At 39.9% G+C, this 19,154-nt stretch overlaps 2 protein-coding genes across 6 annotated transcripts in view; both read right to left on the bottom strand.

The window, feature by feature from the left end:
* Positions 1-1,007: 1,007 nt before the first annotated feature.
* Positions 1,008-10,691, bottom strand: gmppb (GDP-mannose pyrophosphorylase B). 2 transcript variants are annotated; one of them, XM_027167787.2, is made up of 10 exons: positions 10,483-10,691; positions 9,671-9,944; positions 8,039-8,119; positions 7,721-7,769; positions 7,174-7,316; positions 6,248-6,406; positions 6,075-6,153; positions 5,030-5,157; positions 4,637-4,819; positions 1,008-2,847 (listed from the first exon to the last, which is right to left on the bottom strand). In XM_027167787.2, exons 2-10 carry the CDS (start codon positions 9,797-9,799, stop codon positions 2,716-2,718), a joined length of 1,083 nt encoding a protein of 360 aa, XP_027023588.1. In that variant the 5' UTR covers positions 9,800-9,944; positions 10,483-10,691; the 3' UTR covers positions 1,008-2,715. The 2 variants fall into 2 exon arrangements, with proteins under 2 accessions (XP_027023588.1, XP_027023587.1); XM_027167786.2 differs by having other exon boundaries at positions 9,671-9,895; positions 10,483-10,690.
* Positions 10,692-12,151: 1,460 nt separating this feature from the next.
* Positions 12,152-19,154, bottom strand: part of ip6k1 (inositol hexakisphosphate kinase 1) — a 30,543-nt gene continuing 23,540 nt past the window's right edge. For all 4 annotated transcript variants that reach the window (XM_027167719.2, XM_027167717.2, XM_027167720.2 and 1 more), the window contains 3 exons: positions 18,948-19,129; positions 17,139-17,314; positions 12,152-15,035 (listed from right to left, as the gene is read on the bottom strand). In XM_027167719.2, the coding sequence (XP_027023520.2) occupies positions 14,565-15,035; positions 17,139-17,314; positions 18,948-19,129 (829 nt within the window). In that variant the 3' untranslated portion in view covers positions 12,152-14,564. The remainder of the gene's footprint in view (positions 15,036-17,138; positions 17,315-18,947; positions 19,130-19,154) is intronic.

Raw genomic sequence — 19,154 nt, 5'->3', positions numbered from 1 at the left:
ATAGCAGCTACAACAGTCGTTCCCTCACTACGTTATAGCAGCTACAACAGTCGTTCCCTCACTATGTTATAGCAGCTACAAGCAGTCGTAAAACTTTATACGCTTTGGTGCAGCATTCCTGTGGTTTGGTGCAGCATTACTGTGTTAATCTACAACTGAAAGGATAAAGGATTAGACGCATTAAGCGCATTAATATAAACCTCTGATTTGCCTCACAGCCATAATTACTGTCCTAGCTGTTGTTAGTAGACAATGTATCAACAGTTCCTGACCAATCAGAATAGAGAATTCAACAGCACTGTGGTATAAACTAAAATAAAACTTGTATACAAGTTTTAGCCTGTTATTTGCAGCCTGATGTGTTTAAAAATAGCCCATTTGTGTGGGAATTGGCTGTGTCTGGCAACACTGGCTGTGAAATACTCTTCATGGTTATATAGACTCCCGTGGTTAACCAAATATCCAGCCAGATTTTTCAGATGAAGTGTTACACAGACTCACTGAAGTGAAAAAGGAGGAATAAAGTTTCACTGGATAAAAAGCTTCTAGAAAAGCTAATTTAATAACCTCATAAGTTTCAAACAGCCATTATTTGGCATCTACAGGTTACTAAGTGAGCCATGAGTGTTTAATATCAACAGGCAAAGCTTAAACGACTTGTCTATTGGACATCCAGTGTGTTATAAGGTGCAGAGATTATTATTTTATTCCTTTGTGTTGTAAATGTGGCACCATTTAGAGTTTTGCTGATGGTTTATACAAATGTCAATCTCATTGGCTATTCTTCAGACTTTTTCAGGACCAATAAGACTTCCATCCAAAACGGTATCAGGATTTGCCTAAAATGCTGCTCTCTGCTTAGTGGCTTTTATTGGACTCTTGGCTGCTCACAGCTCCAGGCTTATGAGGTGCATGTTGATGTATTTTACTCTAATGACGACTTAATACCAGACATGTGGCAATATGAAAAAGATCATTAACCGACAGAGAAAGAACGACCAGAGTGATTGCTTCAACTTTTTATATTAATTCAGATTGTCATTTAAAAAAAAGTGTTCATATTATCTGGGCTGCCATTTTAGTGGTAGCACACGAATACTTCACAGTCAGTTCAAATGAACATGATACATTGCAGTATTTGTTCAGTTTCATTTTCACTACAATCTCCTAAACAGAGTGCATGCAGGATTTATAATGTGGAAAGAACTGAACGGTGATGAGCTGAGCTAACATTGTGACAAGAGTTTTCTTTCAAATATTACTATGCCTTCATTTGCTCCTCTTACTCCATGTTAAAGATTTTTTTTTTTAACTTATTTTAAAACCTAATCCACCCCCCCTACACACAGACACACACACACACACGCACTCACACGCACGCATGCACGCACACACATAATTTGTCTGTTCTATTTCTACAGTATTTCAAAGCACTTTCATATTTTTTTTTATAATACTTGTTTAGAAATTATTTGATTACTTTTTTTAACCTTCATATATAATGAATGACTAAGGGCAGGTGTTGAACTCTTGTCAAGAAACTTTTCATGCAAGACTTCCTTTCAGAATCAGTATTACTTCCTTAGAAGCAATTGAGCATTAGTAATCTGAATTACCTTTTACTTTATTGCTTCAGTGATGGAAAGATCTCTCGTGTCGGTCTTAAAGAGTGTAATAGTTGTAGGTTTGAATTCCCATTACACACTATATAGTCAAAGGACTGTGGACACAACCGTCACAACAGAATGTGGTTCCTCCCCAAACATTTGCCACAAATTTGTTTCCCTTCATTGGAGTTTCAGGCCTGTTCCAGCATGACAGTGCACCCATGCACAAAGCACACTCATTGTAGAAATGGTTCACCAAGTTTGTGTGGAAGAACCTACTGAACACCGTTGGGATGAACTGGAACACTGACTGCACCTCAGGTCCCCTCCATCAGTTCTGGATTTCTTGCAGCTCTTCTAGCTAAAGGGACACAATTTCCCACAGCCACGATCCAAAATCTAGTGGAAACCTTTCCAGGAAATGGGAGACAACCCCACATTAATGTCTGTGGTTTCAGTATTGGATGTTAAATACTCAAGTGTCCACATACGTTTGCCACATACTTTCACAAGTTCTCTTAGATTTCTATTGGATCTCGAATAATCAGGTCTTCCATTCTTTTCTTAATGCATAGAAATTCTGTGGCACACGGTAATCGCACGGTAAACTACACGCAGCGGCTAGAGATTAGGTTGAAACACGTCGTATTCCTGTAACCTGGGTCATATGGATACAATGGCACAGAGTTTGAAGCTTTACTCAACTCATTATGTACTATGTGTATGGATACAAACATACACTCTGCACAGGCAAGCCAATAAACCCAAATAAACAGAAATAAAAGATAAAATGAAGAAGTTGCATAAGAGACATCAGCTCTTCCCTTTTTAAGGCAATGTGACATTTGATCTAACCTTTGCCTAGTCATACAAGTCCTGGATCATATACACAGTGGTGATCAAGAAGAACTCTAAACAATCAATCATCTTGTCTGGTCCGTACAGAAACATCAGCGCACGTCCTTTCCAATACTTACAACATACATATCTCCCTCCTGGTGTTTTTTTTTTTTTTTTTTTTTTTTTTTTTGGGAGCACTAGAACCAAACTGCTAGTGTTCTCCTGATACACACTCGGGCACAGAGAAGTACAAGAACGTGTGTGATTTCTACATGATGATGCGAGGCTCAGGCACAGAGTCTGTGATGGACTTGTGAGGCAGAACGTTAGCCCCGTTGATGTAGAGCTCATCACTGACGATCACGTCCTCGCCCAGGACCGTCACGTTCTCCATCCGTACCTGAAAGAAAAAATTAATTCAAAAGGTTCTGTTTTTTGTTTTTTTTTAAATGATTTAATAATTTATTAACACAATAAAATAAAAAAAAATACACAGCTGGGAAAACATGCACCAGGTTAAATTCTTTATGGAGTTTTGTGTTGATTCCAAATGATTCAACGTTTTGAACTGAGTCTTTTAGGTGAGAGCCAAGTCACATATGAGAGTCTTTTTTCTTTTCTTCCTTTTTTTGGATGCCAATTTCCACCAGGTCTAATGATCATGCTCAAGCATCCAATACACTCCCAGCTTAACCAACACAAGATTTGTCCCAAAATCTTAGATCCAGTCTCTCCTTTCTGCATTAACATGTAAAACCAGTTTCTGTTTATCTTACAACCCATTGATACACCTCAAAAGATGAACCAATCAGGACATAAATCTTCCATTTGCTGTATTTATTTTTCTCCTAATCTTCTGATCGTCTGCTGTTTAACATTTCTGTAGCTTGTCTTAACCCAATGTTGAACCAGAGAAACAAGACTGCCAAAGAACACTGCTTAAATTACACAGAACAAATTTCTTAAATAACCTAAAAACATCTGAAATTAGAACATCGGTAAATTAGAATCCAGAGTTTATTTCCTCCGTGTGTACGCAGCGACCTGTATCTACTGTAATGCCACCGTCGGGTCAGCGTACAAGGTCAGCTTCCACAAACACCTCTTCATCTGGCTCACAGCCTGTTAAAAGCATTGTTATATCATGTGACTTAAACCATAACAGTCTTATTATAGAGACTGAAGCGATAAGATGCGTTGAGAAGATATTAATAGCACGAAGCAGGTGCAGTGCATAATTTAAACACAATAGAGGACGAGTGAAGACCATCAGTTGGGTGCTATTTCTACTCAGATCCATGATGACATTAAAGTGAAAGTGACAATGTTGTAAAATATTAATAAAAACCCATCAGATTTGACTGATCCTAATGACTGACAGCGCTGCGTATACTCTAAGACCGACCAGAATTACAAATGAATGTAGATAATCAGTATTGTTCAACGCTATCTGAAAAAGGAAAAAAAAACATTATATTTATATTTCATCCTCGGAAGCTCCGCCCCCAAGCCTAAGAGTCATTGATAAATTTTGTACACCTTTCTGGAAATAGGACTGACTTTTGTTCCACATGAATCTTTATCAAAAAATTTTTTTTTAAAGTCTTAATTTTAATCCATTTTATTTCGATAAAACATTTAATTATAATTAATCGGCGACTAAACATCGAGCGTATGCATTTGAGATTCCTCTCTGTTTCTGCATCAAGATGGTGGAATAAACTTCATCAAGATGTTAAACCAGCTGAGTCACTGCCAGTCTTCAAATGACGTCTAAAAGACCTACTGTTTCCTGAGGCACTTAAATAAACACTTAAGTGTGGCAGGCTACAGAGAACGTCGGAGGGGCCAACATTACTAATAACAAAATTGCTAGCGAGGAGCTTTTTTTTTTTCCACCACAATCCCGTCAGCTTGTTTCTGTTGGCTCACTAACCGAGAGTCGTGAATCCACAAGGCAAGTGTCACCTTGATAAAGAAAGTTGGACTAAACCAGAAGTTAGCATCTTTCACAAATGCTGTAGCTAATCTGCAGATGTCAGAAAGAGATATAAGAAGCATAGATACACCCGGTTTAAGACACGATACGTAGGTGTATTTTCCAAGCTGGCATTAGTCATCGGTTGCAATCAATCCCCATAGACTCTGATAACAGTCTAGAGCTACAGAGTTACAGTACGAGTCCTCACCCATTGTCCTACAGAAGAGCTCCAGCCCACGATGCAGGACTCGAGCCAGGAGTGTGAACGGATGTGAGCTCCCCTCAGCACGGTGCAGCGTTTGATTCTCACGCCGTCCTCCAGCACCACACCGGCGCCGATGGTCACATTTGGCCCGATTGTACAGTTCTCCCCGATGACCGCCGTTGGATCCTGGATAATAAAAGTACTCATTTAAAAACCCTTCAGTGGTGGTGTTCTGTTTCTAAACTATTTCATAATGCAAAACCTTTGAATTAGATGAGAATAGAATAACGAGGCTATACTGGCACCTAGTGGACATAAGACATAGTCTGTTTACAAATGAAAATCTAAAATAAGAAAACCTATTAACTTGCAGTCTGTAGCGTGAATGTTTCGTACCACTAACACGTTGCCTAGGAAACCGGGTCCAGTGCGGAGCCTCTCAGGAGCGTTCTGTCTGACAGACTGCAGGTACATGCACATGCCAGTTAGGAAGTCTTTAGGCTGACCGATGTCCATCCAGAACCCTGGAGAATGCACACAAAGGTTATTCGTGTGTGTGTGCGTGTGTGTGTGTGTGTGTGTGAAGAGCTTCAGTCATCGAGGTTAGAATGAATATCTCTTAATGTCTAAAAAAGAATAAACTGTTTGTTTGTTTGTTTGTTTTGAATGCCATTTTACTCTTACTTTAAAATCAACCGAGATTCTTTACTTCATGAAGTTATGAAGTCAAGCTTTTGACCACTGGCTAGTTTTCATCCCCATATAACAATAAACAAAAACACGGCTTTATATGAATCTAAAAATTCAGAATACATTATTACGTTTTACATTTAAATATATACGAGCAAGCCGGAGGTGACGGTGGTGAGGAAAAAGCTCCCTGTGGACCTTCATAAGGGAATCCATCATCATCATCATCATCTGGATGACACCGGATACTGAGATTGAAAATAATTTCCCTTTTATTTAATAAGAATTTTTCCCTTTTCCAACACAACCTCCCTTCACGATATATCCTCTCAAATAGACAAAACTCATGTTATTCCTGTAGTTTGGTATCTCTCCATACACGTATCAGAGTAGCTTGAAGGCGGAAGTGTACTGTGGAAGTGATATGGACGATAACCTGCCTTCAGTTTGATTTGTAATTCAGGCTTATTTCAGACAGGTTTTCGTTTTTTCCGGTATAATGGATCTGTTTGTCCTTTTATTATTATTATTATAATTATTATTATTATTATTATTAAGCATCTTAATAACTGACAACCTAACTGAAAATATCCTTGTGGTCACTAGATCACAACTGGTGATTGATTCCGTTTCGTCTGTTTGTCTTACATGTAGGTAAAATGTCATGACTGAGGGACTACATTTGGGTTTAAAGAAAAAAAAAAAAAAAAAAAAGGATAGCCAGACGTTCAGAGGGTGTGAATTGATGTACCTTGAAGCTCCATGGCATAAAGCTGTCCCTCCTCAGCCATGACGGGGAAAATCTCCTTCTCGATCGAGGTTGGACGCAACTGTGGGAAACCAGAGAAATAAGCAGCTGGAAGTAAAATCAGACTGGTCTTTTTCCTGTGGTATAGAGTAACCTGAGCTGGGTCTCAGTCTGACCTGTATCCTCCTCAGCATGCTCGGGCTGAAGATGTACATTCCAGCGTTGATCTTGTTGGATACGAAAACCTGCGGCTTCTCGACGAAGCGGTGAATGCGTCCGGTCTCTCCCTCGTACACCACCACGCCGTACTTCGATGGCTCCTCTACTTTAGTTACCTGAATCGTATGAGAAGGGGTCATTTAAGACTCGTAACTCATAATGTACTTACATAATAAATAACAGTATTAATAATGTCACACACACACACACACTGTTATTAAAACAAATTATTATTATTAATATTAATAATAATAATAATCCTATGTGAAAATAAGTACATGCAAAAATAAACCAAACAAACAAATCAACAAAAGGGAAAATCAATAACAGAATTATTTCACAGTGGCACAAGTGGTTAAACTCTGGGTTTTTGATCAGAGAATCGGGGTTCGAGCCCGAGCCCTGTAAAGCTGCCTCTGTTGGGCCCTTGAGCACGGCCCTTAACCCTAGTTCTCACATACCACCCCACTGCTGCTCTACTACTATTGGTATTTCCGACTGATTCGTATTTTTTTGTCCGTCATTTAGTTTTCATAACTTTTGAATGCATGTGAAATTGCTGTTTTGTTAGCAGAACTAAATATCAGGATTAAGTTCTGGTATTAAGAAAGTATTATGATGTGATCTTTTGCTGCTTTGCCCACGTGGACTCATCGCGATTCAGTGTCCCTTCCAGCATGAAACCTTAGAGCTGAGAGACTCCTGGAGGTCAGAACGGCTTTTTCCTTTGGAGCAGGAGTTAAACTGAAAACGACGAGCTGGTTAAAAGTGTTCGCTTAGGTCGTAAATGTTCCTACATCATACACGCAGGCTTAGAGGGAAACGTCTCGCCTGTAGCGGCTCTGTATGTAAAATCCAAAGCTCAGAGCAACACGTGACTTACGACGATGGTGCCCTCTTTGCCGTGGTTCTTGTGGAACTTCAGCATGTCCTCGAAGGGGAAGTCACAGATCACGTCACTGTTGAGGACAAAAAACGGCTCGTCGCTGTCCGTCAGCAGTTCACGAGCCAGCGCGAGAGGTCCAGCTGAATGAAAGCAGACACAAAAGCGTTCAGTAAATCCCATGTTTTCAACATCAGAGCTCCGGTGATTGTCCAGAACCAGATCCTGAGACCTTCCTAACAACCTTGCTGCTAGTGAATCTATTTTATTCCATGTCTAATAAATACCAAGAAATCCTAAACTACACATCGTACATGCACGTTATTATGAGTAAGTGATAAATGTCTTGTAGACGGATGGAATTTAGAGTACATGGTAATGTTGACGAGTTGTCAGATAATCGAACTGAAATGATAATATATCAAATCGGATCCATTCCTGATCTACTGGTTCGGGCCAACAGCGGTTTAGATACTGATACTGACTTTCAACACAGCAGAAAGTATTAAAAGTAAGTTTTTGGTCAGAAGTCTGTGAATTTACCCACCGGTCCCCAGCGGTTCCTTCTCATGGGAAAGCGAGATTTTTATTCCAAGCTGTGGAGGACAAAACATCATGTTTTTAAATCAATATCTTTTTTTTTTATCCTGACAGAATTAACAGCAAAGCCAATTGTGTCATGATGCATTTAATGATCTTATTTGTTCAGTTTAAATAATTTTCTTTGGGGTTTTTTTTCATTACATGAAACATCCACTGCATTTTTATTTTATATATTTTTCTACATTTAAAGCAGTTTTTTTATTTGTCCCCCTCACACACACACACACAAATTGACAAACCGTTAGACCAAACAAAGTCTTACTCTCTGCTCCTGAGCTTTCATCTCTCTTTCCAGAAGATCGGACATGTAGCTGACGGCCAGGATGACATGCCGGACTCCGGCCTGTGCACAAGTAAAAAGAGACAAACGTACAGAAATGAATATAACCGTGTGACCAGAGCAGTGTGTTTGACTTTTTAGTAAAGAGAATGTAGGAATCAAACCCAGAAAGCAAACATTCCTATGCAAGCCACCACTTCTGTCTCTGTTTACATTTCTAGTCAAGTTTTGTGATGATTTCAGAAAGAATTCGTTATTTTAGATGTTTCAGATATGTAGAATTTCAGGTTTTCAACGAAGCGCCCCATAATCAGTGCCTGTGTCAGATCAGATCCCATTCAGACTCATCTTGGAGGCTACTGTTTAACTTTTGGGTGATTATCAGCCTGGAGAAATCTCCCAAATGCTGCTGTAGGTTTCTCAGTCCAGAAAAGGCTGGTCTTTGAGCTATAAGGAGAAGTCTGTTGCTTGCTAAACATGAGCTTTCATTCTGCACACTGTCTGATCCAGAATCCTAGATTATCCAGGTGAGTGCTTTTTAAGAACTAATACACCTAATAAGTAGAGAACTAATACAACAGGACACTAAAATTTGTTATTTTGCATTCAATATGAATACTGTAGCCTGATTAATAGTTGTGTAACCGATCGTCGGTCACATGGAGTAACGACGTCCGTTGACAAATATGTCAACTTTAAAAAATCCCATTTTTAATGAATGTATGACCGAAGTACATATGCAGTGACTGCCACAATAAAATGCAATTTACACACTATGCATTATACAGGATAGTAAGTCAAACATGTAACCTCTTTAGCCAGTCCAGACAGCAGACAGGCCAAATATGACCGAGTTCAGAAACATACAAATCAATGGGAAACTCTAAGCAGGGCTGACTGGACGTTGATTGAAGACGCAAGTGGCCCAGATGCACTTAAAGGTGGGGTCTCCGTTGTTTGAGAAATGCTTCAGAAAACCGCGTTGGGCCGGCAAACAAAACAAAAACAAATCTAACATGTAGCCAATGAGCAGAAAGGGGCGCGTCTTGTCAATATGGGCGGAGAGAGTGTTCAGTGCGCATGTGTGACAAAAAGAAGAAAGGCTTACAATAAGGCAAGAAGCAGGACCCGTGTTAATATAGGACCAGCTTTCCAACGCTGGAGAGAACTGAACGTCTTGGGCGTGAAACGGAGCTAAACATTTCACCGTACAACACACAGTACTACAAAAACATATTTTTGTTACCATAGTATTACTCGTTGAGTTCATTTATTGATAAAAATATCCCCTTGGTCACCTGTCCCATCAAGTTCCGCCATAATACTTATCTGGGTTGTACTTGTCTGGTGTATGTGGGCAGAGCTATGAAAACAGGGGTGGGACCCATTTGGGTTAGGGGCATGTTTGTTGTGGAGATTTCAAATGTCAATATTGGCTTTCAAACAACGGAGACAACACCTTTAACTACATCTAACGTTTATGAAACTGGCTGAAATCATGTCCTGTCGGTCCAGGGCACAATGTAAGTCGACTATTCTTTCATCAGACACAACATGACGTACATGTTAAAAAGCACATTCATGTGTTGTATAGTAAAAGACACTCAATCTGACCTTGACCAAGGCTTCCACCTGATGGAGCAGGATGGGTTTGTTGCAGAACTCCACCAGTGGCTTGGGGACGCTAAGCGTAAGAGGCCGTAGTCTTGTGCCGTAGCCTCCGACGAGGATCAGAGCTTTCATGATGGACGAGTAGAAAAGAGAGTGGAAGTCAACTGCAGTCTGAATGAGGCGTGATGCACAGCAGCATCAGGTACAACAGGTATATCCAGGTATCACCTGTGTAGGAGTACTAAGGGTGAGTCAGCAGTACACACAGACTTTTCACCTGTATGTAAGTGGCAAAATATTCAGAAAATATTTCAAATAGTTAATCAGAATTCAATAAATTACATAATAATATTATTATTATTATTATTATTATTATTATTATTATTATTTTGTTGTGCTTATCAACAGTAAACATTAAAAGATAAGAAGTCAGGAAAGAAAGCAATACTGGTATTAGAACATCTAATTTATATAACGTAAATGTAAACAGTACAGAGCTATTGAACTGGATATGTGTGTTTTCATACACTAACACAATGGCTAACGTCCAAACCGAGTCAAATGCCCTACATTAGTGCCCTACATTTAGTGCCCTACTCATGATATGGAATACGGCGTCAACGCACTATGTAGTGCACTAAATATCAATTTGTAATACAACCTTCTACTTCTTCGTGAAGTGTAACTCGTTTGTATATCGTTCGGACGCTATAAACGAGAAAGTTTTACGATTTTATACGAAGATATTTTTATATTTCACAAACGGAATATATGTTTTAAAAAGAAGCCATAAGACAGAGAAGCGTCTCACTCACCGACTGTAACGTTAAACCGCGTCAGATCTTCGGCTTTAAATAATAAAACGTCAGGTTTTATCACAGGAATTGAAAGCAGGTTATTTCCTGTAGCACCCGAACATCTAACAAAGTTCCTACAACCTTTATACAGGTGTTTAATTCAACGGATATGACCTGTCTACCAGGATTCAGGCGTATGGGCGTGGTCGTGTGATGTCAGCACGTTGCGTAGCACGTAGCAGGTCCTTGGTTGCCGGAGCGTACCATTATGTGAGAGGGAACACATAACATTCGTTCATTCATTCATAATACTAAATTGTGATCAAATATTTTAGATTTTCATTCGCTAGAAATCAACTTGTTAGTTCTTATATGCATACGTGATATTTAGTAATATGGTAATATGATTTAGTGTTTTATATATATATACACATAATATGCACACACACATATATACATATGTGTGTGTGTATAGTGTGTGTGTGTGTGTCTACACGCAGCTTTATTTTTTAATAATTCCCAAATGTAATTTTTTTTAAAATAGACATTTATGACTATTTATGACCATTTACATACACCCCCTCCTTTTTTCCATAATGCTATGGTCTGTACCCCTGATTTGGCCGCGCCTTATTCGTCCTTCTTTTTGACCAATCACAGCAAAACAACGTGGCCAGGAAGTAAAAACACAGAGGCTCCGTCCTAAACCAACTATAGTGTACACTCTGTAGTGTGCTAGGACGTGGTTTAGGACGAAGCCTCAGGAAATCCTAATATACTGTCCTGTTTATTAATCAGTTTTCAACAAACTTTTAAATATTTTTGAAACATTTTACAGGGTTTTTTGGTTATTTATTATTATACTTTTGTAATAATATAAAAAGACAAAATACATAAAAATAGTCACTTTACTTAATAATCATGATTTTAGACAAACTAAATATGTACATTGATTAATTATATAATTAATATATATAACTGAATTATAACACCTTTAATAAAGTTTTTTAGGCAGCTTCTACGGCGGTCGTACCATTAAATAAACAGATTAAAAATGAAACGAATTAAAACTGACGATCTTCAATAGAACCGTGTCTCGTTAATAAGGTTGAATTCTCAATGCTGATTGGTCAAAAGAAGATGACGTTATCTTCCATAACTGCATCTCTATTATTTTAGCTGTAACCGTTTATACTGACTAAACTATCATACAGATGTTTCCCAACGTTAAACAACTATAAATGGATAAAAAGTGACATTTCTAATTTATACAAGAACATTGTGCACAACTGCAAATTGCTGTGGTATAAAAGGAATAAAGGACAACACTTTGAAAAAGGAGATAAACTTAACTCCGCTCTGCATCGATATCGATTTTTGTTATTTTACTACAACAGATTACTTTTGAGTGTTTTATTCCTTACATAATGATTGTTATGGCACGCAGCTAAACCAGACCCTGAGCTTGATTTTCTTCAGTGCTAAGATTCGAATTTCTGAGTAAACTGTACAGAAGCCCGGGTACTGTATGAGTATAACCTCCTGTAACATTTGCCATGTCAGTTTAATTAACAGTCTCTCCTATTGCTTTACATTGGCACTAGTCCTGTCGCAGTATTTCAAGATTAAATAGAGTCAGTGCTTTAAACCTACTATTTCTGCAATTCAAGTAGTAAAAAAAAAAGTATGAAACCATTTTCATGTTTATCAGTGCAACGAAATACATAAGACAAAAACAACAGGTTTTCTTAAATAAATGATTTATAACTCACATTCAAATATGTCTTTTTTTTTTCTTAAAAAAAATATCCATCCATGCAACAACAGGGAGAAATACATACTTTTTTTTTGTGAGGAGGGTAATTATTTCAGTAATTTCCTTTTAATTCTACTCGTACAATCTCACATCTATGGAGAGACTAAGAACATCCACCACAGAGGAGTTTTTTTGTTTTTCCTCCTGACACGAAAGACAGCAATTTCGATTTTTCCGCTAGTCTTGTGAGCATTTCTTCCTCCTGCCCTGGCACAGAACAGACTTTCTGTTAAGCTAAAGTAGCTAGGAATCGCACCCAGCCTGCAGTGGGGGGGAAGGTGATGATTTATGATTGCACTATAAACCTTCATATCCTGGTCAGCTCTCGAACACAGAAAAGGCTGGACAAACATGAACCCTGGTTAAGTATTTACACACACACACACACATACTGTAGGTGTAGGAGAGCTGATCTAGATGCTTGTGAGCAAAAACATGACCTGTTTTTAAAAATCTGGTTTTTTATCCTTCACTGCTCTTTTTAAGTGTTGCACAGCAAAACGGTCAGTTATTAAATTTATATATATATATATATATACCAAGATATGTGGATCACACTTGCAGTATTTATGCTTTGCACCTGGACACATGATTATGAAACAGTTTCGTTGTGCATTTTCCCTTTACATTGTGACGATGTGCATGAACAGAGAAAGAAAGAGTGCCTAGTGCATTCTGAACCGACTCTGACGGGACAGGACGGACACAACTGGTGCCCGATCCGGTGACATCCAGAACAAGACAAATAATCTCACCTGGTCTAGAATCTGTAATGAAGACCACCTGGATTAAAACACAAAGAGGCGGTGCCTCTATAAAGGCAGAGGGTCACAATAGAACTGCAATACTACACTGATAATATTGATAGTGTGCATGTTTGGGACATTGCATCTGAATACACGGAGACAACAAACTGGATAAAAGAAGTCTGTGGTGTGCCAGAGAGGGAAAAGAAACCTCTGATCGCTAAAAAAGACGATGGCTATCGTTCCATCTATACACACACTACACCCTAACCATGTGGTGAAGGGAGAGGGGACACGACGAGCAAAAAAGGGAAGAGAATCTCTATTGTGTTGCTACATGTGCTGAGGGACATTTTTACTCGTTTGAATGTGTGAATCGTTTAGAAACAGTCCTAAAACCAGGAATAAAACGACAAGATGTGGAGGGAAGAGGGTTAATCCGAGAACCATGCTGGATGCTTCTTAGAGCACAATCCAAAAGTACAGTGCAAAAGATAAGAAGGATCTTTTTTAGCATAAAATGTACTCGAGAGAACGAAAACGAGGACGTCTACGGATACACACACTGTCCCACAGACGAGCCTAGACCTGGCAGTACTACCATAAACCATAAAAGAAATTACTTTAATACAGAGAGAGAGAGAGAGAGAGAGAGAGAGAGAGAGAGAGAGAAAGAAAAAGCAAAAAATAACATGAATAAAATGCAATGATGGCTCTAAGTGAAATGGATAACTGCAGAAATGATAACATTATTATTATTATTATTATTATTTAAAAAATATATATATATATATAAGCATGTGACCTCAAACAGGATTTTGTTTGCACAGCTAGGCTGTGGATGGTAACTTATCGTACAAGGTGGTGATCACCTTTTTATTAAGGGGGCTGCTAAGCCTTCCACCCTTATTTTACAGTAAAGCTTTCGTATCTGCTCCCTTTTCTGAGCCCCTGTAGGAATACTGCAGTCGGGATTTATACCCCAAACATTACTATCCTCCACACACACACACACACACGCACTCACCCAACCACACACGCACGCACACGCACACACACACACACACACACACTCTCTCCCTCCATAGAACCAGCAATGTGGATGAGGACCTGACCCTGGACTTGCCCTGAGCTGTCACTGCTTCCTCCTATCAGACTGCAAAACCACAAATGGCCACACGGTGGCGACAAATCCACAGGACACGCAAAACGATCCCAGCTCCTGTTTCACGGTGCCATCCCTGCCATTTCTGTCCATTTCTGTAGGGTGGCGCGAGTAAAGACCCAGCCAGAGGTCACCTCCAATCCCTCCCAGCCTTACCAAGTAAAAAGCTTCATAACAACCCTCGTGCTCTGAGTGCTGATGGCTGAAAGACGCAGAGGGCCGTGCCACCCTGCTTGCAGCATGTCTCAAAGTGTCACTGTTCACAGAAACGTCAGTATTGTTACTGCAACCATGTAGACAGTACAGAAAGAACTGAGGATGAGGGAGGAAGTGGGGTTCGGGTTCGTAACAAAAACACACAGGTCCATTTTGGCTACTGGTTCTCCTCACGGATCCCTTCCAGGATGCTAACGAGGCTCTCGAGTCCGAACATGTAGCCCCGGTCCGGCCCGTCGTGCACTGTCTGGTCGTCCCGGAAGCCTTTGAAGGTGCTGTGAGCAAAGTCTATCATACGAACGTCGATGCTTGGAGCAGGGCGTGGGTCCTGTGGTGGAGACTGGCACCCTGCGGTGTTCTCCTTCTCGGAGGACGCTTCGGCCCGCTCGGGTTCCCTGCCTTCGTAGATGATGAGCAGAGAGCTAGAGTAGAAGCGGTAGGAGGCCTGACGCTCGAGTACGGCTTTGAGGGTGAGCAGTTTGCTTAAGATGGGCTCGAAAAGGTCCTGTCGAAGCTTGGTACCGTTGTGCAAGAACTGGTAGAGCGCCTGGCGGAAGCCTTCGATAGACAGACCTCGGCCGTAGTACTTGTTGCGGCACAGATAATGGCCTGTGGCCATCTGGTACACCTGGGACAAAAAAGAAACCAAAACAAGATTAAGGCTCCATGCACAAATCTGATTTTAAACAGTAATGCTCTTATAATTTTATGATGCCACTGACAGGATGTAGAGGCTTAACCCGTAGGTTTTTTTTTTTTTTTGCATGAAACACGGAAAGTTGACTGTGTAACCCTCTCTTAGGCAAAAACACAGTGACAAGGAGATTAGATCGTGGGTTTATCGTAGACATCATCGTTTCAGATTTGTTTAATAGGTTTTTATTTATTCACTTCAAATTCTGCCTTCTTGCAGATGAAATGTTACATTCCTTATTTCTTCTTGCCCTTATGCAGGAATGATCTTGTTTAAGCCCCTTTAAGACAGAATGATGGCGCTGTTTTTAAAATTGTACGCATTTATGAAACTTTTCTGCAAAACTAATACCTTTCAAAATACATCTAAGAAATAAACTAAGATCTTATATTTATATATAAAAAAAAAGTATTAATTTGCTCCGGTTGTGTTTTTGGGTCTTTCACTGTGGAGAGTTAGACGGCTGTATCGGTTATTCCTGCTAGATAGAAGTGGACGGCTATAACGGGAGCCACTTCACTCAGCCCAGCAGCCTCATTGCTCACTTCACAGCTCCTTGTCATGGCTCTAGAATTAGAAAGCAGGAAAGCCATTAATGAAAGCCACTTCCTGCTTCGAAGCCTGACCAAAGCACTGGGGTGTACTCAAACAAGGCAAAGAGCATTATGCTAAACGCTGTGTATGCACATTAAACAGGAAGCACATTGTCTGGGCTGCTACCTAGAGATCAAGAGAAAAAGAAATAGTGGAAATACAAACACGAGCACAGTAGATAATTCTGTGGTTCACTTCAGTAGAGTTCTGAAGACAGATGCAAAAAATACTAAATAGATACTATATAGATCAGTCAATGTTGTGTCAGGTCGTGTATACGCCAGATCAGGTACGTCAATATCAGATATCAACAGATCAAACAACAGACTAAACATGTTCTGATCCTGTAAGAGCAAAGCTTCATGACTGGTGGAGTTCTAGCTGGTTTTCCTTGCTGAATATCTGATATCTGATCTCTAATCTGGTGGTGCGCTAATAGATGGACAGTACATTGTAGCTGAAGTCTGAGAATTTGTAGTGACTGACACATGGTGGTTGTTTACAATTTAATATTTCACACGTGTGCGTGTTTCAACCCCTCTGCTGACATGACTCCTGTTGTTGAGGCCTAAATCACATATACATGCCCTAATCTGTGCATAAATAGTGCGAGTAGTGTGTTCAGACTGAGAAAAAGAAGGAAAAGAAAGAAATAAAAGAAGGAAAAGGAAAAAAGAAAACAGAAAAAAGAAAAGGGGAAAAAAATAAAAGGAAAAAAGAAAGAAGAAAGAAAAAAGAAAGAGGAAGAAACAAAGAAAAAGAAGAATTAGAAAAAGAAGTGGTTGTTCAGCACTTCAATAACCCGGATGATGAACTTACTCAACCAGAAATTTGAAGCGTGCAATGTTGGGACAATTTATTCTCTCGCAAACTCACAGCTTTGCTTATGTAGCAAAAGTGGACGAGGCTTCATGACGGGGATTTTTCAACATTTTAAAACCTCATGAAATTCTGCTAAAGTTAGTGACAATGAAATTCAGCTTGTGTCTTTTTTACCACAAAAGTTTGTAGTTATGTTCAAATACTATCTGGTTTGTGTGAAACCTTTCTGATTGGCTGGAGAAGAAAATTACAAAGAGAAAAAAAAAACAGAAATCAAAACCATCACATCAGATGACTTGTTGGACTGGTTTGTGTGTGGATGTACCACATATGATAGAACGGGAACACACAGTAATCAGGCCACATTTTACATGTCCTTTAAATTAGAACGATGCTACATGAAGACATGCACAGAAGAAGCACAACCAGGTACAGGAACATGCAGGAATACTTGAAGCATGGTTCTAGGACAGCTGCACGATGGCATCACGCTGCATGAGACCAAAGTTTATAATCTGACTTGTGAATCGGGTAAAGACCAAAAAAGTCATGTTCTCAAAACAGACAAGCAAACGCTTTGGGGCACATTGAATGAAACCGTGCGCATGTGTAGATCTTTACCTGCATCCCACACACTCGCACGCCCAGAGTAGCGGAGGTGCTCTGCTCGCACTTCTTCATCTGACGAGCGGCCTTCTCCTCGGACGCGTCGTCGCCGTGCTGCCGTGTGCCCATCTTCAGGTCCAGGATGCAGGGACAGCTGAAGTGATGTACTACGTTCTCGAGGAGCAGAAATTCTGGAGAGAATTTTAGTCAAGGCAAGTTTACACTGTAGAAGTCTAGAATAACAATCAGTTATAACCTGCTGGTATTTGAGATTAATTTTTTTTAACAATTCAAAAGTTTCACTTCTCTACCGCGTTGCTGCAGGATTCTTGATTCTGATTGGTCATAAATGTCTTTGAAGTTGTTTCTATAGTAACAACTCACACAGGGATACGAAGGACATACTACATGAACATAAAAAAAAGTGTGTAATTGCTTTTAGGTGAGATGTTTAATCAGCATTTTTGTAAATCCTCTACAGTGTTATGTCAGTGTTATGTGTATTCTTTATTAAGTAGATAAACTGCTGTCATAAAAAAATAACACACACTACAGGACAAGCTGTTATAGGAAAACGATATTACCGGTGACTCCGATTCGCACCTGGCTGCAAAATATCGCCCTGATGTTGATTTGATTTCCTATTCCAACTGACCCTAATGTGTGTGAATGGAGGCATTACTCAGAAATCTGAACCTCATTGTTAATATGCCACGGAGCACTGAAGCAGGATAAAGCCAATTGCTAACCTACTGCTCCAATGGCCTAGAGCTTCATTTAGAAAAGAGGACAAAACGACAGCTATTTTGGATAGCCGTGCTATTATGTCAGATTTCTGGGGCACTCTGAATAAATGAAGTTGCCTACTGCTAAATCCCAAATGGTGCCTTCAGACTAAGTACAGGAAATTTGCAAAATGCAGAGTGATTACTTTGGTCAATTCTCCCTTTCCAGAACTAGTAAAATCTGAACGAGAGAGAAATGAGTGAGCCAAGTGGAAAATCTAACAAATCTTTTTCTAGCGGTATAGACGGGAGATTGGGTTCGGCCTAAAGTCAACCAGACAATGACGTGAGACCACCAGGAAAACCTGAACTCGGATCCCTGAGCTCACAGCCAATTAGAGCTCAGCCTTGTGGGTTTTTTTTTTCCCTCTCGTCCTGTTATCTTTGTGAGTACGTTCGGTGAGGGGTGAGGGCATGATATATCCGAGAAAATAGAATAATCTCGCAGAAAATCTTTACCCTGATTTCAAACTCGGGAACATTGTTTGTTATGGAAACTTCTGTGATCTGATTAAGCAGGAAAACAAGCCCATCCAAACAAAAGTTTCACCTTCAGCTGTTTGTCCTCACCCCCCCATTTTTTTTCACTAACACAGCGATGTGTCAGCGAACACTTGGCTGTTGTAGCCAGCTGTGTTCAGAGTCAAACTGTTATGTAATCAGCTGTGAGTTTACTACTGAGTGGTGTTGAATTAAATACAAAAAAGTTCAATTATACAACTTACAAGTGTTTCTGATTTGCAGAATCAAATTTCATGAGCCAAAGTTAAATCCTTCAGCATCTACGCATGGTACAAAGCCAACAATTGTGCAAAAGAGATGTAATTATTTAAGTGGTGCTAAGTGTATGCGCTTTAAAATAACGACCCCACATGGTTCACGTCTTATTTTAAGAGCGGTCATGTAAATAACTTTGTTCGAGTCGTTGTCATGGTGATAAACAAACGCATTTCCCACGCCCTTGCTTGCTTAGGGACGAGATTTTTGTCGACCTCCCTCTTGAAGAAAAACTGTTAGAGCACACGGCACAGCAGGATACTGTAGAGCTTCCTCTCCTTGGATTCAGAGCGCATGCGACTGAGTTGCTGTTTGTGGCAGCGTAGGCTCCAAGGGTTGTGGCTGATCTTTTCGGCGCTCAGGCCGCTGTTACCATCCAGCATCTGGAAGGGCACATCAGAATAAATCTGCAAGTCCAGGCGTGGACTCTTTAGCTCCTGCAAACTGATGACACACACACACACACACA

This window comes from Tachysurus fulvidraco, chromosome 2, assembly GCF_022655615.1.
Source record: "Tachysurus fulvidraco isolate hzauxx_2018 chromosome 2, HZAU_PFXX_2.0, whole genome shotgun sequence".
Lineage (NCBI taxonomy): Eukaryota > Metazoa > Chordata > Actinopteri > Siluriformes > Bagridae > Tachysurus > Tachysurus fulvidraco.
Note: the sequence above shows the minus strand (reverse complement) of the source record. Positions and strands in the feature narration are given on the sequence as shown.

Coding starts and splice junctions, on each gene's coding strand:
- gmppb (XM_027167787.2), bottom strand. CDS start 9,799: ATGAAAGCTCTGATCCTCGTCGGAGGCTACGGCACAAGACTACGGCCT. Junction 6,154..6,247: donor GCATGCTGAGGAGGATACAG/GTCAGACTGAGA, acceptor GGTTTCCCACAG/TTGCGTCCAACCTCGATCGA. Junction 2,848..4,636: donor GCTCTTCTGTAGGACAATGG/GTGAGGACTCGT, acceptor TTTTTCTTTCAG/GTACGGATGGAGAACGTGAC.